This window comes from Talpa europaea (genome assembly GCF_964194135.1).
Source record: "Talpa europaea genome assembly, chromosome: 5".
Taxonomy (NCBI): Eukaryota; Metazoa; Chordata; class Mammalia; order Eulipotyphla; family Talpidae; genus Talpa; species Talpa europaea.
The window spans coordinates 136,179,794-136,194,252 of record NC_140071.1 but is presented as its reverse complement, the minus strand read 5'-3'; the positions used below and the strand labels follow the sequence as shown (position 1 = coordinate 136,194,252).

At 47.3% G+C, this 14,459-nt stretch overlaps 1 protein-coding gene across 1 annotated transcript; it reads left to right on the top strand.

The window, feature by feature from the left end:
- Nucleotides 1-1,766: 1,766 nt before the first annotated feature.
- On the top strand, nt 1,767-7,982 carry CLRN2 (clarin 2; the record flags this gene model as incomplete). Its single annotated transcript, XM_084233502.1, has 3 exons — nt 1,767-2,019; nt 5,085-5,264; nt 7,717-7,982. The coding sequence occupies 3 exons, from the start codon at nt 1,767-1,769 to the stop codon at nt 7,980-7,982; spliced, it is 699 nt and encodes a 232-aa protein (XP_084089628.1).
- Between the last annotated feature and the right edge of the window lie 6,477 nt (nt 7,983-14,459).

The window sequence follows — 14,459 nt, the reverse complement described above, 5'->3', positions numbered from 1 at the left end:
CATTTATCCTGTGCCCTCTGAGTGCCATACGCAGTGCCAAGTGACCCGCAGGTGCTGTTTCCCAGGTGCTACTTGACACAACAATCCTGGGACAGATTAGGAAACTGAGGCCAGAGAAGCCACTTGCCCAGAACTAGAGTGATCTCAGCCCTGGGCTCTCATAATTAGAAATCTGCTTAACCACACCCACCTCCACGTAGCACAACAAGGACTTGTTAGGAATCATTTGCTCCTCATAGGATTTTTCTAGAAATCGGGGCTTAACCCCTACAACACCAAAGTTTGGCCTAACTCAATCATTTGGGGCAGAAATATGGCTCAGGTATAACACATCCTGCCTTCTCAAAGCAAGCTTGATGTTAAAGTAAGGATAACATTGATCGATTATCAAGGTGCCAAGTCCTCTTCTAAGTCTGTTCATTGTACTTTGCTATTTACAGAAAAACACGTCATCAACTAAGGCTTTGCTGTGCCTCCTCTGCCCAATTTTGTTCCCCAAAGCTACCTCACGTGACATTAACATTCAGCGATAGAGTAAAAGTCTGGGCCTCCCTGGTGGCGCAGGCTGTTGAGCGCCGCACTGTGAAGCTGTCTGCAGCCTCTGCAGCGCGGGTTCGATTCCTGGCCGGCCAGGGAGATTCCCACATGGCGCAGCAGACCTCTCCTGTCGTGCCCGCTGCTCCCCTCAGCAGTGTCTTCCGTCCGTCTGCCTGTTCTGCTCCCCACTCTGTCTCTGGCGAATTCTCTCACCCTCCCACGCATCTGGCCTGTACTCCGTTCTTGTATAAATAAATCAATCTTTAAAATAAATAAATAAATACTCCCTGGTTTTAATAGAGTAAAAGTCAAAAATTAAAAAGCCATGGGATAAGGTAGAAAACGGAATATTTCAGTCTGAGTGCTTACAAATTAAAGAAAAAGACAGATCTTCACCAATAGAAGAGGTAAATCCCCCAGCAGTCTGATAATTATTTGCAAACACATTAGAAAAACACTTTTCTGTCCCATCTCAGATGACACAAAAGGTAGAGGGAGAGGAATGGACTGGGGTCCAGGCCACCCCAAGCGCCACAAATTAGCTCATGTTGTAATTTTACCCACAGCAGATTCATCCAGTGATCAATCCAGGAATTATAAAACCTCGTTGACACATTTCAATTAGAAGCCTTGAAAACAGAGGTCACTTCATGGTATTTATAGCGGTTCTGGGGATTATGGCAGCAATGACATTTTAAGAGCAAGAAATGGCCAGGCCCGCCATCACATGTCCAAGATCGACATGTGATACAGTGCATTGTTGATAATACTCAAGTGCTAATTGTGCCATTTTTGTTTTCCTTCTACCAGATGCGTTTTTGGAAACGGGTTAGAGCCTCCTTATGGCCAGATCTACCTTGTTGAGCTGCCTTCACGGCTTCTCATGGTGAAGAGGTCCACACCAGGGTTATTTACATACTTGAAAGGAGGAACAATTAAACCCTCTGCTGAAACATTAGTCCAGTGGGAGATATAGGGTTACTTCCCGCAGTAACACACTCCCAACACTCAAGGCAGGTGAAGCCCGCCTCTGCAGAGACTTCCGGATGTGGTTGTAGTAAACACAGACCGTGGGGAGGTGCTAGGCAGGACCAGGGGCTGCACTGGAAATCCTGAAAGGGTGTGTTTGGAAGAGCTGGCCCTGGAGCAGAGGGGTGCGGTACATCCAGAAGATGTCAAGGATCCCCGCATCTGCCCACACACCTGGGGCATGACCTGTGGCCCCGAGGATGCGTGGATGGCTCAAAAAGACGTGGTTTGGGCTGGCATCCCTCCTGAGCTTCTCCTCCTTCGTGCTGCTCATCACTGCCCTGGCAGTGCCCCACTGGCTGAGCGGGAAGATCCTGTGTCAGACTGGAGCGGACCTAGTCAACGCCACGGACCCAGAGCTGGTCAAATTCATTGGGGACATTTACTACGGGCTCTTTCGAGGGTGTAAGGTGCGACAGTGTGGGCTCGGGGGCCGCCGGTCCCAGTTCTCGAGTGAGTATATTTGAGATGTGAAAGCTGCTTGAAACACTTTTGTTCAGTGTGTATGAGTGCTTGATCTAAATGTGGAATTCCACTGCTTCGATCTGAGGCATAATATCAAAGACCACAGTGAGCCAAGGCAGCCTTTTTTCCTGTAAAGTCCCAAAGAAACCTTAGAAATAGGGATCGGTATTGCTTTGTTGTTTACCTCTCACTGACAACTATTAAAGTAACAAGCGCTTACCTGTGCCAGACATTCTGGCAAGTGCTTTACACAGCTTGTCTCTTTAAAGCCTCATAACAGATGTGTAGAGAAGGTCAGGAAAGATCCCATTTTGCAGACGATGACACTAAGGCTTGGAGTGGTTACCTGGCCCGGGGTCACCCAGCCAGGAAACAGCAGAGCCAGACTTTGGAGCCAGCACAGGACCGGGCATCCTCAGCCAGTGCGGTGTGTCTGTGCAGACCCCTGCAGAAATGAGCCTGCGGGGAGCATGGTGATGCTGTTTATATGAAAGCCACTCCGCTAAGGAAGAGCAAAGGGCTCTGCCCCTGGACCCTGGGAGCAGACCACCCAGTTCAAAGCCGTCTTCTGCCGGCAGACCTAGGCAGGTGCTGGACACTGTCCTGGAGCGTGAGCGGCTCAAGTTCATGTCACTTGTGAGCTGCTTTTCAAGCAAACACCAGGCAGGAATCCAAGCCCAGTTGATGAAGGATCTTCTGGGGAATAAAAAACAAAGCAATGATCTGCAAGCCCTTAGAACCAAGCAATTAGGGGGCTGGTGAGAACAGTGTCCTGTGAAATCATAATTAATCTGCATCATGCAAATGCAAGGGGATGAAGGATCCATTATTGGATGTCTATATTTAAGAAGTGGAGTTTTCAGAAACCTGGCTGGGTTAAGGATCTTTTTAAGTATATAAAGACTGAAAGCTGGACCATTGACAAATATAATCATACAATTGAGAATTGTTTATATACATGAAAGAAAAATATTTGATATGTGTATTCAGGGGGGATAAAAGTCTCTAGAGATATTTATATGTGCCAAGAAATTAAACTGGTCAGGGTGATATTAGAAAAATAGCTCTATTAAAAGCACAGCATCTGATGAGGTGTGAACTTCTCCTAACTCATATGTAATGCTGTAAACAAGTTATATGTATAAAAAATTATACATTTTAAAAATAACATACACAAAAAGCTGAATACACACAAAGAAATAAAGTAAAGGCCATATTAAAAGGTGACCATGAGCCCGCTCTGCAGCCTTTGTTTCTGAACCGGTTCTGTTTGTCACGTGGGCGGTGACTAAGGTAATTGGGGGAAACCGAACAGGGCTTTGGGACGCGATGACAATCAGGCACCATGTTCAGGTAATGACTTTGTGGCTGCATTGCGTCCAGCAAGTGGATGTCCCTTTCAGAGGAACTCGATCCTAACATACTCGGGATGAAGGGAAAATGTACTCTCAGATGGCTCCCAAGGAAAAAACATTCCTTTGTACCATCCTTGAGATTTTTCTGAAGTTTGAGACTGTTTCAAAACTGCCAGAAAAAGGTACAATTTCTTAAATAGTTGTGGGTAATTAACAAAGGACAAGTAACAAAGTTGCAAAGCCTGCAGGAGGGATGGACCCCATCAGGAGCAGCCACACTCCAAAGACTTGAATAAGCAAAACAGAGCTTAGGGGAGACAATAAAAATAGCCCATGGTAAGACAGCACATGCTAACCGCCTGCTCCATACGCCCTTATTTATCTGCTATGCGTATTAGTTATAATCTGTCTCTGCCCCCTTGGTGGGTAGCATACTGAGGGCACATATCAGTTCTATTCACCAATGAGCCCCAAGCCCTGAGAACAATGTCTGACACATAGTAGGTGCTCAAAATATCAGATGCATGAGTAACAGTAAGTTCATTTTCAAGAGGCCAGACATGTGACCTGTGATTGGCGAGCCCTCTACCACCCTGCCAGACAGAAAGAGAAAACTGAGGCTCAGAGGGGTTAAGCAACTTTGCCCAAGGTCACAAAGCCCTGAGTGCCAGACCCCCAGCCCAGGTCAGTCTGACCCCCAAGTTCCCACTATCCACCCCACATTGCTCCTTCTGGAATTCAGGATTGACAACTTTCCCAGCAAAACCTGAAAGGGTTCATCTCAATATGAGGATATGATTAGTTCTTCATAAATTTTTCATTATGTGGTTGCACTTAATTTATTGAAAGTCTCATATTGATTCATAATATGGCTTTCTCCCATACTTTGCTACTATAATGAATACCCAATAGATACAGCTTTAAGCACTTGCAGGAGTGCTGCTCCTAGAAGTGAAACTTGGATAGAGGGCGTATGAATTAACATCCACTCCCCCACCCCAAGGCTTGACAGTGCCTCTTCCTGCACCCTCACCCACAGGGCATGTTAGCAAAGTCTCTTTCTCCCGCTGCTCACACAGGGGACTTGTCTATTGGGGTGTCCGCTGAGCATCACTGTGCTAGTCGTGTGTCCTGCATTGGCAAGAAAGGGGACGATGAACCAAGAGACAAACTCCCAGGCTTGGAATAAAAAGGGACCAAGAGCTTGGTCCTACAGCAGAAAGGATGCACAGGGAAGAGGAGGCTTAAAAGGAAAATCCCTCAGGAAGTAGCTCATTTGCCAGGGCGCAGTTTCCGATGCTGATGAGATCATCATGTAGACATAAATATAAGTGGAACACAAGAAAGTAAATTGAGTCAGAAGTAAGATGTAAGCGTGGAGCGTCTGGAAACTGTTGAGTGGAAAGGACACTTCAAAGGAGAAGGATCTAGTTCTCAGGCTTGGAAGACACCGGCCTGTGAACAAAAGGAGACTGGTAAGCTGGCAAAGGCTCCAGAGGGGAATGGCATGGAAAAGCAGGTGGAACCAACAGCGCTGTGAATCCTGGCTCCTGATGGGGGGATAGAGGCAATCTGGGGACCAGGAATCCACTGCTCTTTGCTCTCACCCCCCCATGAAGACCCTCCTGGGAAGCACATATGGGCTTGAGGAACTTGAACGGAGCTCTGGTGCTAACTAGGGCTGTCTCCTCTCTGCAGTCTTCCCACACCTGGTGAGGGAGCTCAACGCAGGCCTGCACGTGACCACGCTGCTGCTCCTCTTCTTGGCCTTGGCCCTGGCTCTGGTCAGCATGGGCTTTGCCATTCTCAACATGATCCAGGTCCCGTACAGGGCGGTCAACGGCCCCGGGGGCATCTGCCTCTGGAACGTCCTTGCAGGTAAGGAAGGGGCCGGGAGGGGGGTGCGTGTGCACACCCCACCAGGCTGAGTAATGGACTTGCTGGGCAGGAGGGGTGAAGAGTAGAAAGCCCCTACCCAGTCGGCCTTCCCCAGGAGTATAATGTTTCTAGGTGGGCCCAAATATCTTCTTTACTAAAAGATGCAGAAACTCTGTCATAATAAATAATCAAGTTGCTAGAGAGTCTGAACAGCTTAGGGCTGAGAGCGGCCGAGAGGACAGGGTGACAGCTCAGGCAAGAAGACAGGGCCTGGGGGTGAGGAGATGGGGCAGGGAGGAGGTGAGGAGCTGCTGCTGCTGCCAGGTGTGGGGACCTTCACACCTGACAGAAGAGAAGGGACCTGGGACTTCATCTAATCTGCACAACCTCCCTACGAGGTCCAATTAGCCCCATGTTTACAGATGAAGCCCCTGAGGCTCAGAGACGTCCTAAGGTCCCCCAAGGTCACACAGCCATGAGCTGTGGAGGTGGGATTCCCACCCAGGTACGACGGAGACGAAGCCCTGGTCTTTCCCCTCACCCCCGGGTCATTTATGACCAAGACCTATCTTCCAAGATAGAAGCAGGTGTGTGTGTGTGTGTGTGTGTGTGTGTGTGTGTGTGTGAATATTGATGCAGAGGAACTAATTCACATGTTTTTATGTACTTAAAAAATCATCTGTGATGAAAACAGCAAAATCCCAACAAGTGAGGGCTGTCTCAGGAAACCCAGGTCAAACAGTCAAGGCTTCACCTCCACCCTCACCCCTGCACAGCCTTCACCTTACAGACCATCACGTACAGAGCAGGTAGTGTTGCCCTACTGTGTGATAGAACGTAATGGCCACGAGTCAGTGATGACAAAGGTACCAGGTTTGCAGACCGTGGGCTTCCTTGGAATCACTGCTCCCGTGTGCCTCAGCCGCAGCTAGACCTCAGGGGCCATATTTCCCTCCGCTTGAGTCGTCACAGTGACTGGCGGGTGAAAAAATGCTGAATCCTCCTTTGAACCCAATGCTCATCTCTGTCGCCGTCCTTCCTTGGAGGGCTGGTCCTCCACGCAGACTCCGCCGAGGAGCGTATTTTAAAAAGGCATTTTTGCAAAATGTTAGTATCAAAAGGCATAGAAATAGGGACTTCCTTAAGTGCCACCATTCAGGAGCGGTTTATGCGAAGGCGAGAGCGGGGGAGGAGCAGGAAGGTGGCCGTACAAGGTGTCCACACACGCCTTATGCTGCAGAGAAATCAGAAGCCATCTGGTACCCAGAAATTTCATTCGGAATTTAATTGCATTAGGGGTGTTGCCAGGACAAAGTGTTCCGCCCCAATGTACAGGGCGCGGCGTCAGCCTGTGGCACCGCGTGGAAGCAGGGCCGAGGGAGGGAAAAGGCAAGTCTGACACAGCAAGAGCAGCGAGACTAATTTTGCTCAAAAGCATGGACGTAAAGAAAGACACTAAAATGCTGCAGGCGTGTCTCTCTCCTTTTGAGATAAAATACATTTGTTTTCATCTTCATGATTCTCTGTGGTGTCCACATTCTCTTCAGGGAAGATGTAATTATTTTTTTTTAAATAATAAATTTTATTTTTATATTCCCCATACAATTGCAGCCCCCCCATTCTGACCCCAATCCCTCCCCTCCCGCCCCCCACCCCCCAAAAAGTGTCTCTGGTTCATAGTTTTTTGTTGAAAATATGGAACGCTTCACGAATTTGCGTGTCATCCTTGCGCAGGGGCCATGCGAATCTTCTCTGTATCGTTCCAATTTTAGTCTATGTGCTGCCGAAGCGAGCACTGTAATTATTTTTATTATTCTAATTCTTTTTAAAGGATTCATCATTTTCATAAATGGTAAAGCTGCAGAGAAGCAGAAAGATGAATGGGGAGAGGAGAGAGAGCAAGGGAGAGACACAGAGACAGAGACAGGAGGAGAGAGATCCCAGAAAGCCAAAGTCTCAGCACAAGGCGGGGAGCACGGACGTCTGGGGATCTTCCAATTTCCCCTTCTCTCCTTTCCTCCTCTCCCACCTTCCTTCTCCTCTCTTCCCTTCTTGTCCTTAAACATGGACGGACGGAGGCTAGTGTAAGATGGAGCCCCCGCCAGTCTGCACGGGGAGGGCATCTTACGTCGCCCCAGGGAGCCCTGGGGTCCACACACAGACCCTAAAATATCCAGAGATTGGATGTGGCCTGAGTGGCTGGAAAGCACGGCAGGAGGTAAGCGGGTACCTGAGAGGGAGGAGAGTCAGCCCCGATCTCAGAGGACCTTGATTCTTCCTCCCACACACCTTCTGCTCTTACAAGCACATGAACATCTGGGTCTTCCCCAGAATCGGTTACACCGGCCGAGAGCTGGCTGCCTGCAGCAGAGAAACGCCACTTGGCATGACTGGCGTGCGGCCATCGGCGCTGCAAGCAGAAGCTGAGCGCATTTGGCCTTTTGGGTTGCAGGTGGCGCCGTGGCTCTGGCCATCACCAGCTTCGTGGCCGCGGTGAAGTGGCACGACCTGACCGAGCGGGTCGCCAACTTCCAGGAGAAGCTCTTCCGCCTGGTGGTGGTGGAAGAGCAGTACGAAGAGTCGTTCTGGATCTGCGTGGCCAGCGCCTCGGCCCACGCCGCCAACCTGGTGGTGGTGGCCATCAGTCAGATTCCCCTCCCGGAGATTCACACCAAAATAGAAGAGGCCACGGTCACGGCCGAGGACATCCTGTATTAAACGGCTTCGTCTTCTCCCACCCTTTCCTTAATCAGCTCTGCAACACGAATGCAGATCTAGTGTTTTGAGTTTTGCAGGTTTCAAATTCCAGAATGTCCATGTTCTTGGCAGGAAAAAAAAAAGAAGTGTTCAGAGGAAGGAGGGTGTCCTGGCTAGGAGGGTCAGCTGTGCCGAATTCCTGGCATCCCTGCCACCCCGTCCAGTCCCTGACCTTGGAGTTGGAGACTCTGCCCCCTGCCAGCAGTGTGTGACACCGGACAGTTCACGTCCTGTCTCCTTTCAGGGCCCTCTTCTGTAAAATGGGGGTCACAGTGACCTCGCAGGGTTGGAATGAGGTTTAACATCAGCAGCCTTTGTATCCTGAGGCAGGCACACTACCAGCAAGGTTTATAAAAGCTGGCCGAGTCCACGCACTAGTTGGGGGAATACAAAGAAGGGTGTGATCATGCCCCGCCCTCCAGAAACACCTACTCTTTCCACAAAACAAAGGAATCAGACAACAGCACTGACACTAAGAATGAAAACGACTACCTTTTTTTTTTTTTTAAGTGGTACCTACGTGCAATTCTCAGAGTTTTCCATATATTTACTTATTCCTCGATTCAAACCCAAATTGTCAGGAGTAATTTATTCCCATTTTATGGCTGAAGAAACCAAAGCATTGAGATTGGTTGGGTGTCCGGCCAAAGTCAGGAATTAAATCAAGGAAGTCAGGAACCAGAATTTTACACCTCCCTGCAATACCCTTTAGTGTCCCATTGCTGGCAGATGGCCATGGCTGGAAGGGCCCACTTTGCTGATCTGATGCTTGCTGTGCAGTCACAAGGGAATGTGATCAAATGTTCTAATCATAAATGCGTACCGGACTGGGGGAGAAATTAATTCTTCAGGATGGGATACTGTACCAAACACAGTGTCCTGGAGTTGACATTGGATCTGCACGTTGAAAGATGAGCAGACTTTTTCCAGTGGTGAAGGAAGTAGGGCTGGAGCAGGGCGTTCCAGGACGAGCCCGTGCTGTCGGGGGGCACAGGTATGAGATTACAGAGAGGGCTGGGAAGCCTGTGACTACCCGGTGAGATTAGAATGTGGCTCCAGGTCACCTGCAAAGGCCTGGGAACTCCAGTGACCACCCTCATTCTTGACAAATCAACAGGAGAGAGAAATGGCCATCAGCAGAGCACGTGGTATTTGCTAAAAGAACAAGCACATGTCACATCCTCCGTTGGCAAGCACTTCACGAAAAGCTGACTTGACTTAATTTTGTAAGTCTTTAATTCTAGACTTTATCAGAAACATATTCTCTGGGATTTTCTTGTAATAAAAATCCAGATTTTTATTGAGTGACAGTAAATTTTGTATGATTTCTGGAAAAGATGATGTAGTGAATCACATTGTGATATAATAAGATAATCTAAAAAAGAATCCTCTTCCCCCCAAACCCCAACACTTTAAACAGCTTACAGAGAATGAATTTATACATCACAAACTTCTGTCACTTTAAGTGTATGATTCAATGGTTTTTGGTGGACCCACACGATGGTGCACTCATCACCACGATTTAGGACATGTCCACTACCCCAAAAGGAAACGCACACCTATTATCCATAGCTCCCTTCACCCTCCCAGTCCAGGCCAAAGGAACATTAATCTACCTTCTGTTTTGTGGATTTACCTGCTCAGGCTATTTCATATAAATGGAATTATACAGCATGCAGTCCTTTGGGGCTGGTTTCTTTCATTTATTTTAATGTTTCAAGGTTATTCCATGTTGTAACCCAAGAGTCCAACATAGTAACTGTTTGCCATCGCTGTGTCCCCATCCCACACAATGTATTACATCAAGTACTTATTTTCATTCTTTTTTTTTTTACATAAAAATATCCACCCTATCCTGCCTGGTGGCGCAGCAGGTTGAGTGCAGCACCGTGAAGCTGTCCGCAGCCTCTGCTGTGCAGGTTTGATTCCCAGCCGGCCAGGGAGCTACCCACATGGCACGGCAGACCTCTCCTGTCTTGCCCACTGCTCCCCTCAGCAGTGTATTTCGGTCCTTCTACCTGTTCTGTTTTCTGCTCTGTCTCTGTTGAATTCTCTCACCCTCCTGTACCTCTGGCCTGTACCCCAGTTCTTGTAAAAATAAAATAAATCTTTAAAAAAATACATCCACCCTCTTTTTTACTCCCATGTGGTATCACCTTTATAACTTCAATGGCTGTATTAGTATGGGATCTCACAACATCCCTGACAGTGGAAATTTCCAGACCTGACATTTCAGACATTCCCACCAGTTGCTGTAATGTCCAGCTCGTGCCAGCCTTAAAGACGATTCTGCTTACACAATCGGTGCCAACAACAACAGGGAGGCAGATGTGAGTTTATCTCCAGAGTCCTTGCCATCAAATTGCAATGAAACTTTTCAAACCCTGGCATCATCATATTCTGCTTTCCACCTCGGCAGTAAGCCAGCCAGTAACACTTTGACCTCCACTCCCTACCCGGTTAACAAAAGCTTCTCTCCTTGAATATTTTCAATATCTACTTGGATGTCTCTGCCCTATCTTCCCATGATTCCATTTTAACTTGATTTTCAGTAGACATTTGGGGAGCATTACAATGCATCCAGCGTTGGGTGCTGAATCCACAAAGATGAATAGGATATTGTTGAGGCTGTTTGCAAACAGAAACAGGAACACAAACGCTCTCTTTGATTCAAACATGAGTTTGGGGATGGACAAAGTCGATTCCTGACACAGCTTTGCATGGGTGGAGTTGGGGCTTGTAAATAAAATCACTCACAGTATCACATGCTGGAGTGAGGGTAAGGCTTCTGATAAAGTTGCCAGAATGGGAGTGTTTGTACGATAATATTGTAAAGATTAGATGGGGTTAAAGGAACTACTCCTGTGAAGCTGGAGTTGGCTAAACCATGCAAGCCAGCTGCTTCCTGGATGGAAGCCTTGACCAGGTTGACCGGGCCTGACTCACCCTAGTACCCAGAGTGCCACAAAGCCATGGGCTGGCCCTTGGGCTTCCCCACTGCCACCATCCTCTCCTAGGCCTGGAGACAGGGCCTGCATCTGTTTTGGGAGACGTGAAAAGAGTGACAAAAAGGGAAGGTAACTCCGTAAAGTTAATGCCACCCTCAGTTAAATGCAGGTAAACCTAGAAGTACATACACGGCCAGATGTAAATGGTAAGAAATTGAGTTGTTTATGTAAAAGTGAAAGAAGCATTACCTTCCCCCAGATCGTGAAAGCCACCTGGTCTGGGGCTGCAGACTCCTCCCGAGGTACAGGGGAGGTGCTTATTGGGGTGACGAGTCCCCAGCATTAGTCCTAGACCATCACTTCCTTAGCAAATGATGTCAATCATCCTAGACCCAGTCTCACCGTGGCCTGAGATGCACGCAGGCTCACAGGCAGCTCTGGGGGTCAGACGGGACCAGCCCACAGGAGTCAGGAGAGGCTTCCACTCACTGGCCATTTGAAGAATGAAGAAGAGGTCGGCAGGGGAGACAATAGTTGGGTGAGGGCACAAGCCTAGGCAAAGGCAGAGGCGTGAAACAGCAGGCCTGGCCAGGATGTGTTCTGGCATCAGTGGGGTCAAGTGCAAGATACAGAAGCACAGAGAAAAATGAGGCCAGGGCCAGGAGCATCTCCTTTGTCTGGTGAGCAACCTCGGCTTGACAGAAGAAGAAGAAGCAGGGGATCTTGCAGGCCAGACTGGGGTCCCTTGGACAATGAATTGGAACAGAGGACACAGATGGGAACGTGTTGCCGGGTGAAGAGCGGAAGGAAGGCAGCTCTCAGGCATCTCAGAAAAATAACAGGGTTGTTACGGACTGAATTGTGAAACCCCCCACCACCCCCAGAAATTCCTGCTGTTGAAATCCTGACCCCCCTCCAAGAGCCAGGATATTTGGAGATGGGTATTTAAAGAGGTGACTCATCTCACATGAGCTCATTAGGAGGGTCCTAAAGCAATACTCTAATGTCCTTTTGAGAAGAGATTTAAGAGACAGATACAGAGGAAAGGCCATGTAAGGAGACAATGAGAAGACAACCACCCAGAGACGGACCTCAGAAGAAACCCACCCTGCCCACCTCCCCCTCCATCTCAGACTTCCACCTTCTAGAACCGTGAGACATAAACCTGGTGCGTAAGCTCCCTGTCTCTTTGTATGGCAGCCCTCGGGAAACAATGCAAGGGTGGCCCAGATGTGGGGGGAGCACCAGAAAGATCTGCAAGAGTCGCTGGTTGCAAGTGGAGACAGAGGAAGAAGTACCAGGAGGCTTCCCAGATTTCTCACTGGATGCCCCGGTGACAGCTCTGCCCCCAGCTGTAACACAAATCCAGAGGGACAGTCGGGGGTGAGTTACATACATCTGAGAGTCTGTGGGCATGACACCTAAAGAAAAATGCACAGCTGATAATGGATGTGAATCTGAGGCATGTCACAAAGCGCAGACATCCGTGACTCTCGTCCCATTTCTGGGGCAGTGTGACTGTGCTATCTCTGAGCCTCAGTTTCCTCAACTGTGAAGATAGGGGGGAGAGGGAAGAATAATAATCCCTTCCCTGGCTATCTCAGGGAGTTATTGAGGGGTGTAATGACAGTAACACAGTATATGTAAACACCTTTGAAAATGGTATAAAGGCAGTTCATTTTAATAAAAAAAATATGATTACATTTACCTTTTCTGGGACAGCAGACAATGATTCAGAAACATCGCTGAGCTCACTGTTCAAAAGCAATTAGTCTCAAATTGACAAACTGTTTTCTAGGCATGAGCCACTGACCAAATCTTGGATCTGGTAGTGAACTATGCCCCAGAGCCTTGCTTTTTGTTTTATTTGTCACCAAAGGCTATAACCCCACAGTGGCCATTTGCTATTTCTGGAAACTTAAATAGATTGACTCATAAGTCTGTCTAATGTGATAGGGTCTGAATTATAACTATAACAACCATATGCATCCCTGTAAGAGTTCCTAACACTAAGAGTATTATAAATCAGAGCTAAGTTGTTTCATTTGAAAGAAATTAGAGTGGTAACGAGTCGACTGTTGTCGATATTGTTGCTTTGATTGTTCAAATCATGTGCTAATGGTTTTAGCATTAAAATTACACGGTATTATCACAAAAGCATAGGTTGTAATAACTGCAGTCAAAGTCATCCGTGATGTCCTACTTGGAGCTGGAATCATGGAGACTTGAAGACGAAGTACTTCCCAAAGTGGTTATGGCTGCTGTTCACCACTAGGCGGAACCACCCGACCAGCAATAACCACGGTGTGTCCTGGGGTGTGATGCTGGTTGGACAATGGACCTGGAATGGTTCCTCCAGCTCATGCTCCATCTATGACTCTAGTAGCTAAGTTCCCATGTCAACTTCCAACGGAAGCAGGAAAGCCCTTTTTACTTTCTGTGTTACTGCTGGCTAGATTTATGGCTATCATTTCTCAGGGAGTGCGGCAGGATGAGAAACTACTAGAACATTAGAGGTCTTATATCTTACCAAGAGTCTATAAGCCATCGTCATAAAACCTTTTCTGTCTAGTCTTCTTGGGGAGCAGAGAGTTCTGAAAATACAGACCTTTGGTTAACTGATAAATCACTGAATATAAAATAAAATATAGGACACTCCTGAGTGGGTCTATTTTTTATCCATATTGGTTCACTTATAGAAGTTTGATAAAATTACCATTATTAAAGATACAAAATATATAATACTATTTTTATATAATATATAATGTAAAAATTTAAATTATCATTACAATACAAGCCTGACAAATATAAAACTATGAGAAAGCACATAAATATTAAACTATAATTGGTATTTTTATTGATTTATTTACTTAGTGTCTTAAGTGACTGTATTTATTAAGTCAATACCTTAAATCTTTTCTGAAACAAAGAAAGCAAGATAGACAGGGGCGCGGGTGGGTGGGTGGATGGATGGATGACTGAATGGGAATCATCTCAATAGTTTGAAAACCTGGCTTATGGTCAAAATTCGCTGATGAGCTTTAAAAATGAAATCAGACTCTATTGGGAGGGAGGAAAGAAAGAAGGGACACATTCCTCTGTGTGTGTTTTAATTTTCCCCCATTGATAGTTTAAAGTTGACAATTGGGAATTACTTAGGTACCTGAGTTTGTGGGTGTTGCCATAGAAAATATACAGAACCTCAATAGTTAAGTACTTACTTTTTTTTTTTAATCGAGGCATGTTTTATTTATTTATTTATTTGTTTGTTTGTTTTGTTTATACATGCACTGGGTACAGGCAGAAGCGCGGGAGGGTGAGAGAATTCACCAGAGCCAGAGCAGGGAGCAGAACAGGCAGAAGGACCGAAGTACACTGCTGAGGGGAGCAGCGGGCGGCAGGAGAGGTCTGCGCGCCATGTGGGACCCTCCTCCGGTGGCCGGGGAGCAGCCGGGGATCGAACAGGCGCCACAGAGGCCGTGGGCAGCTT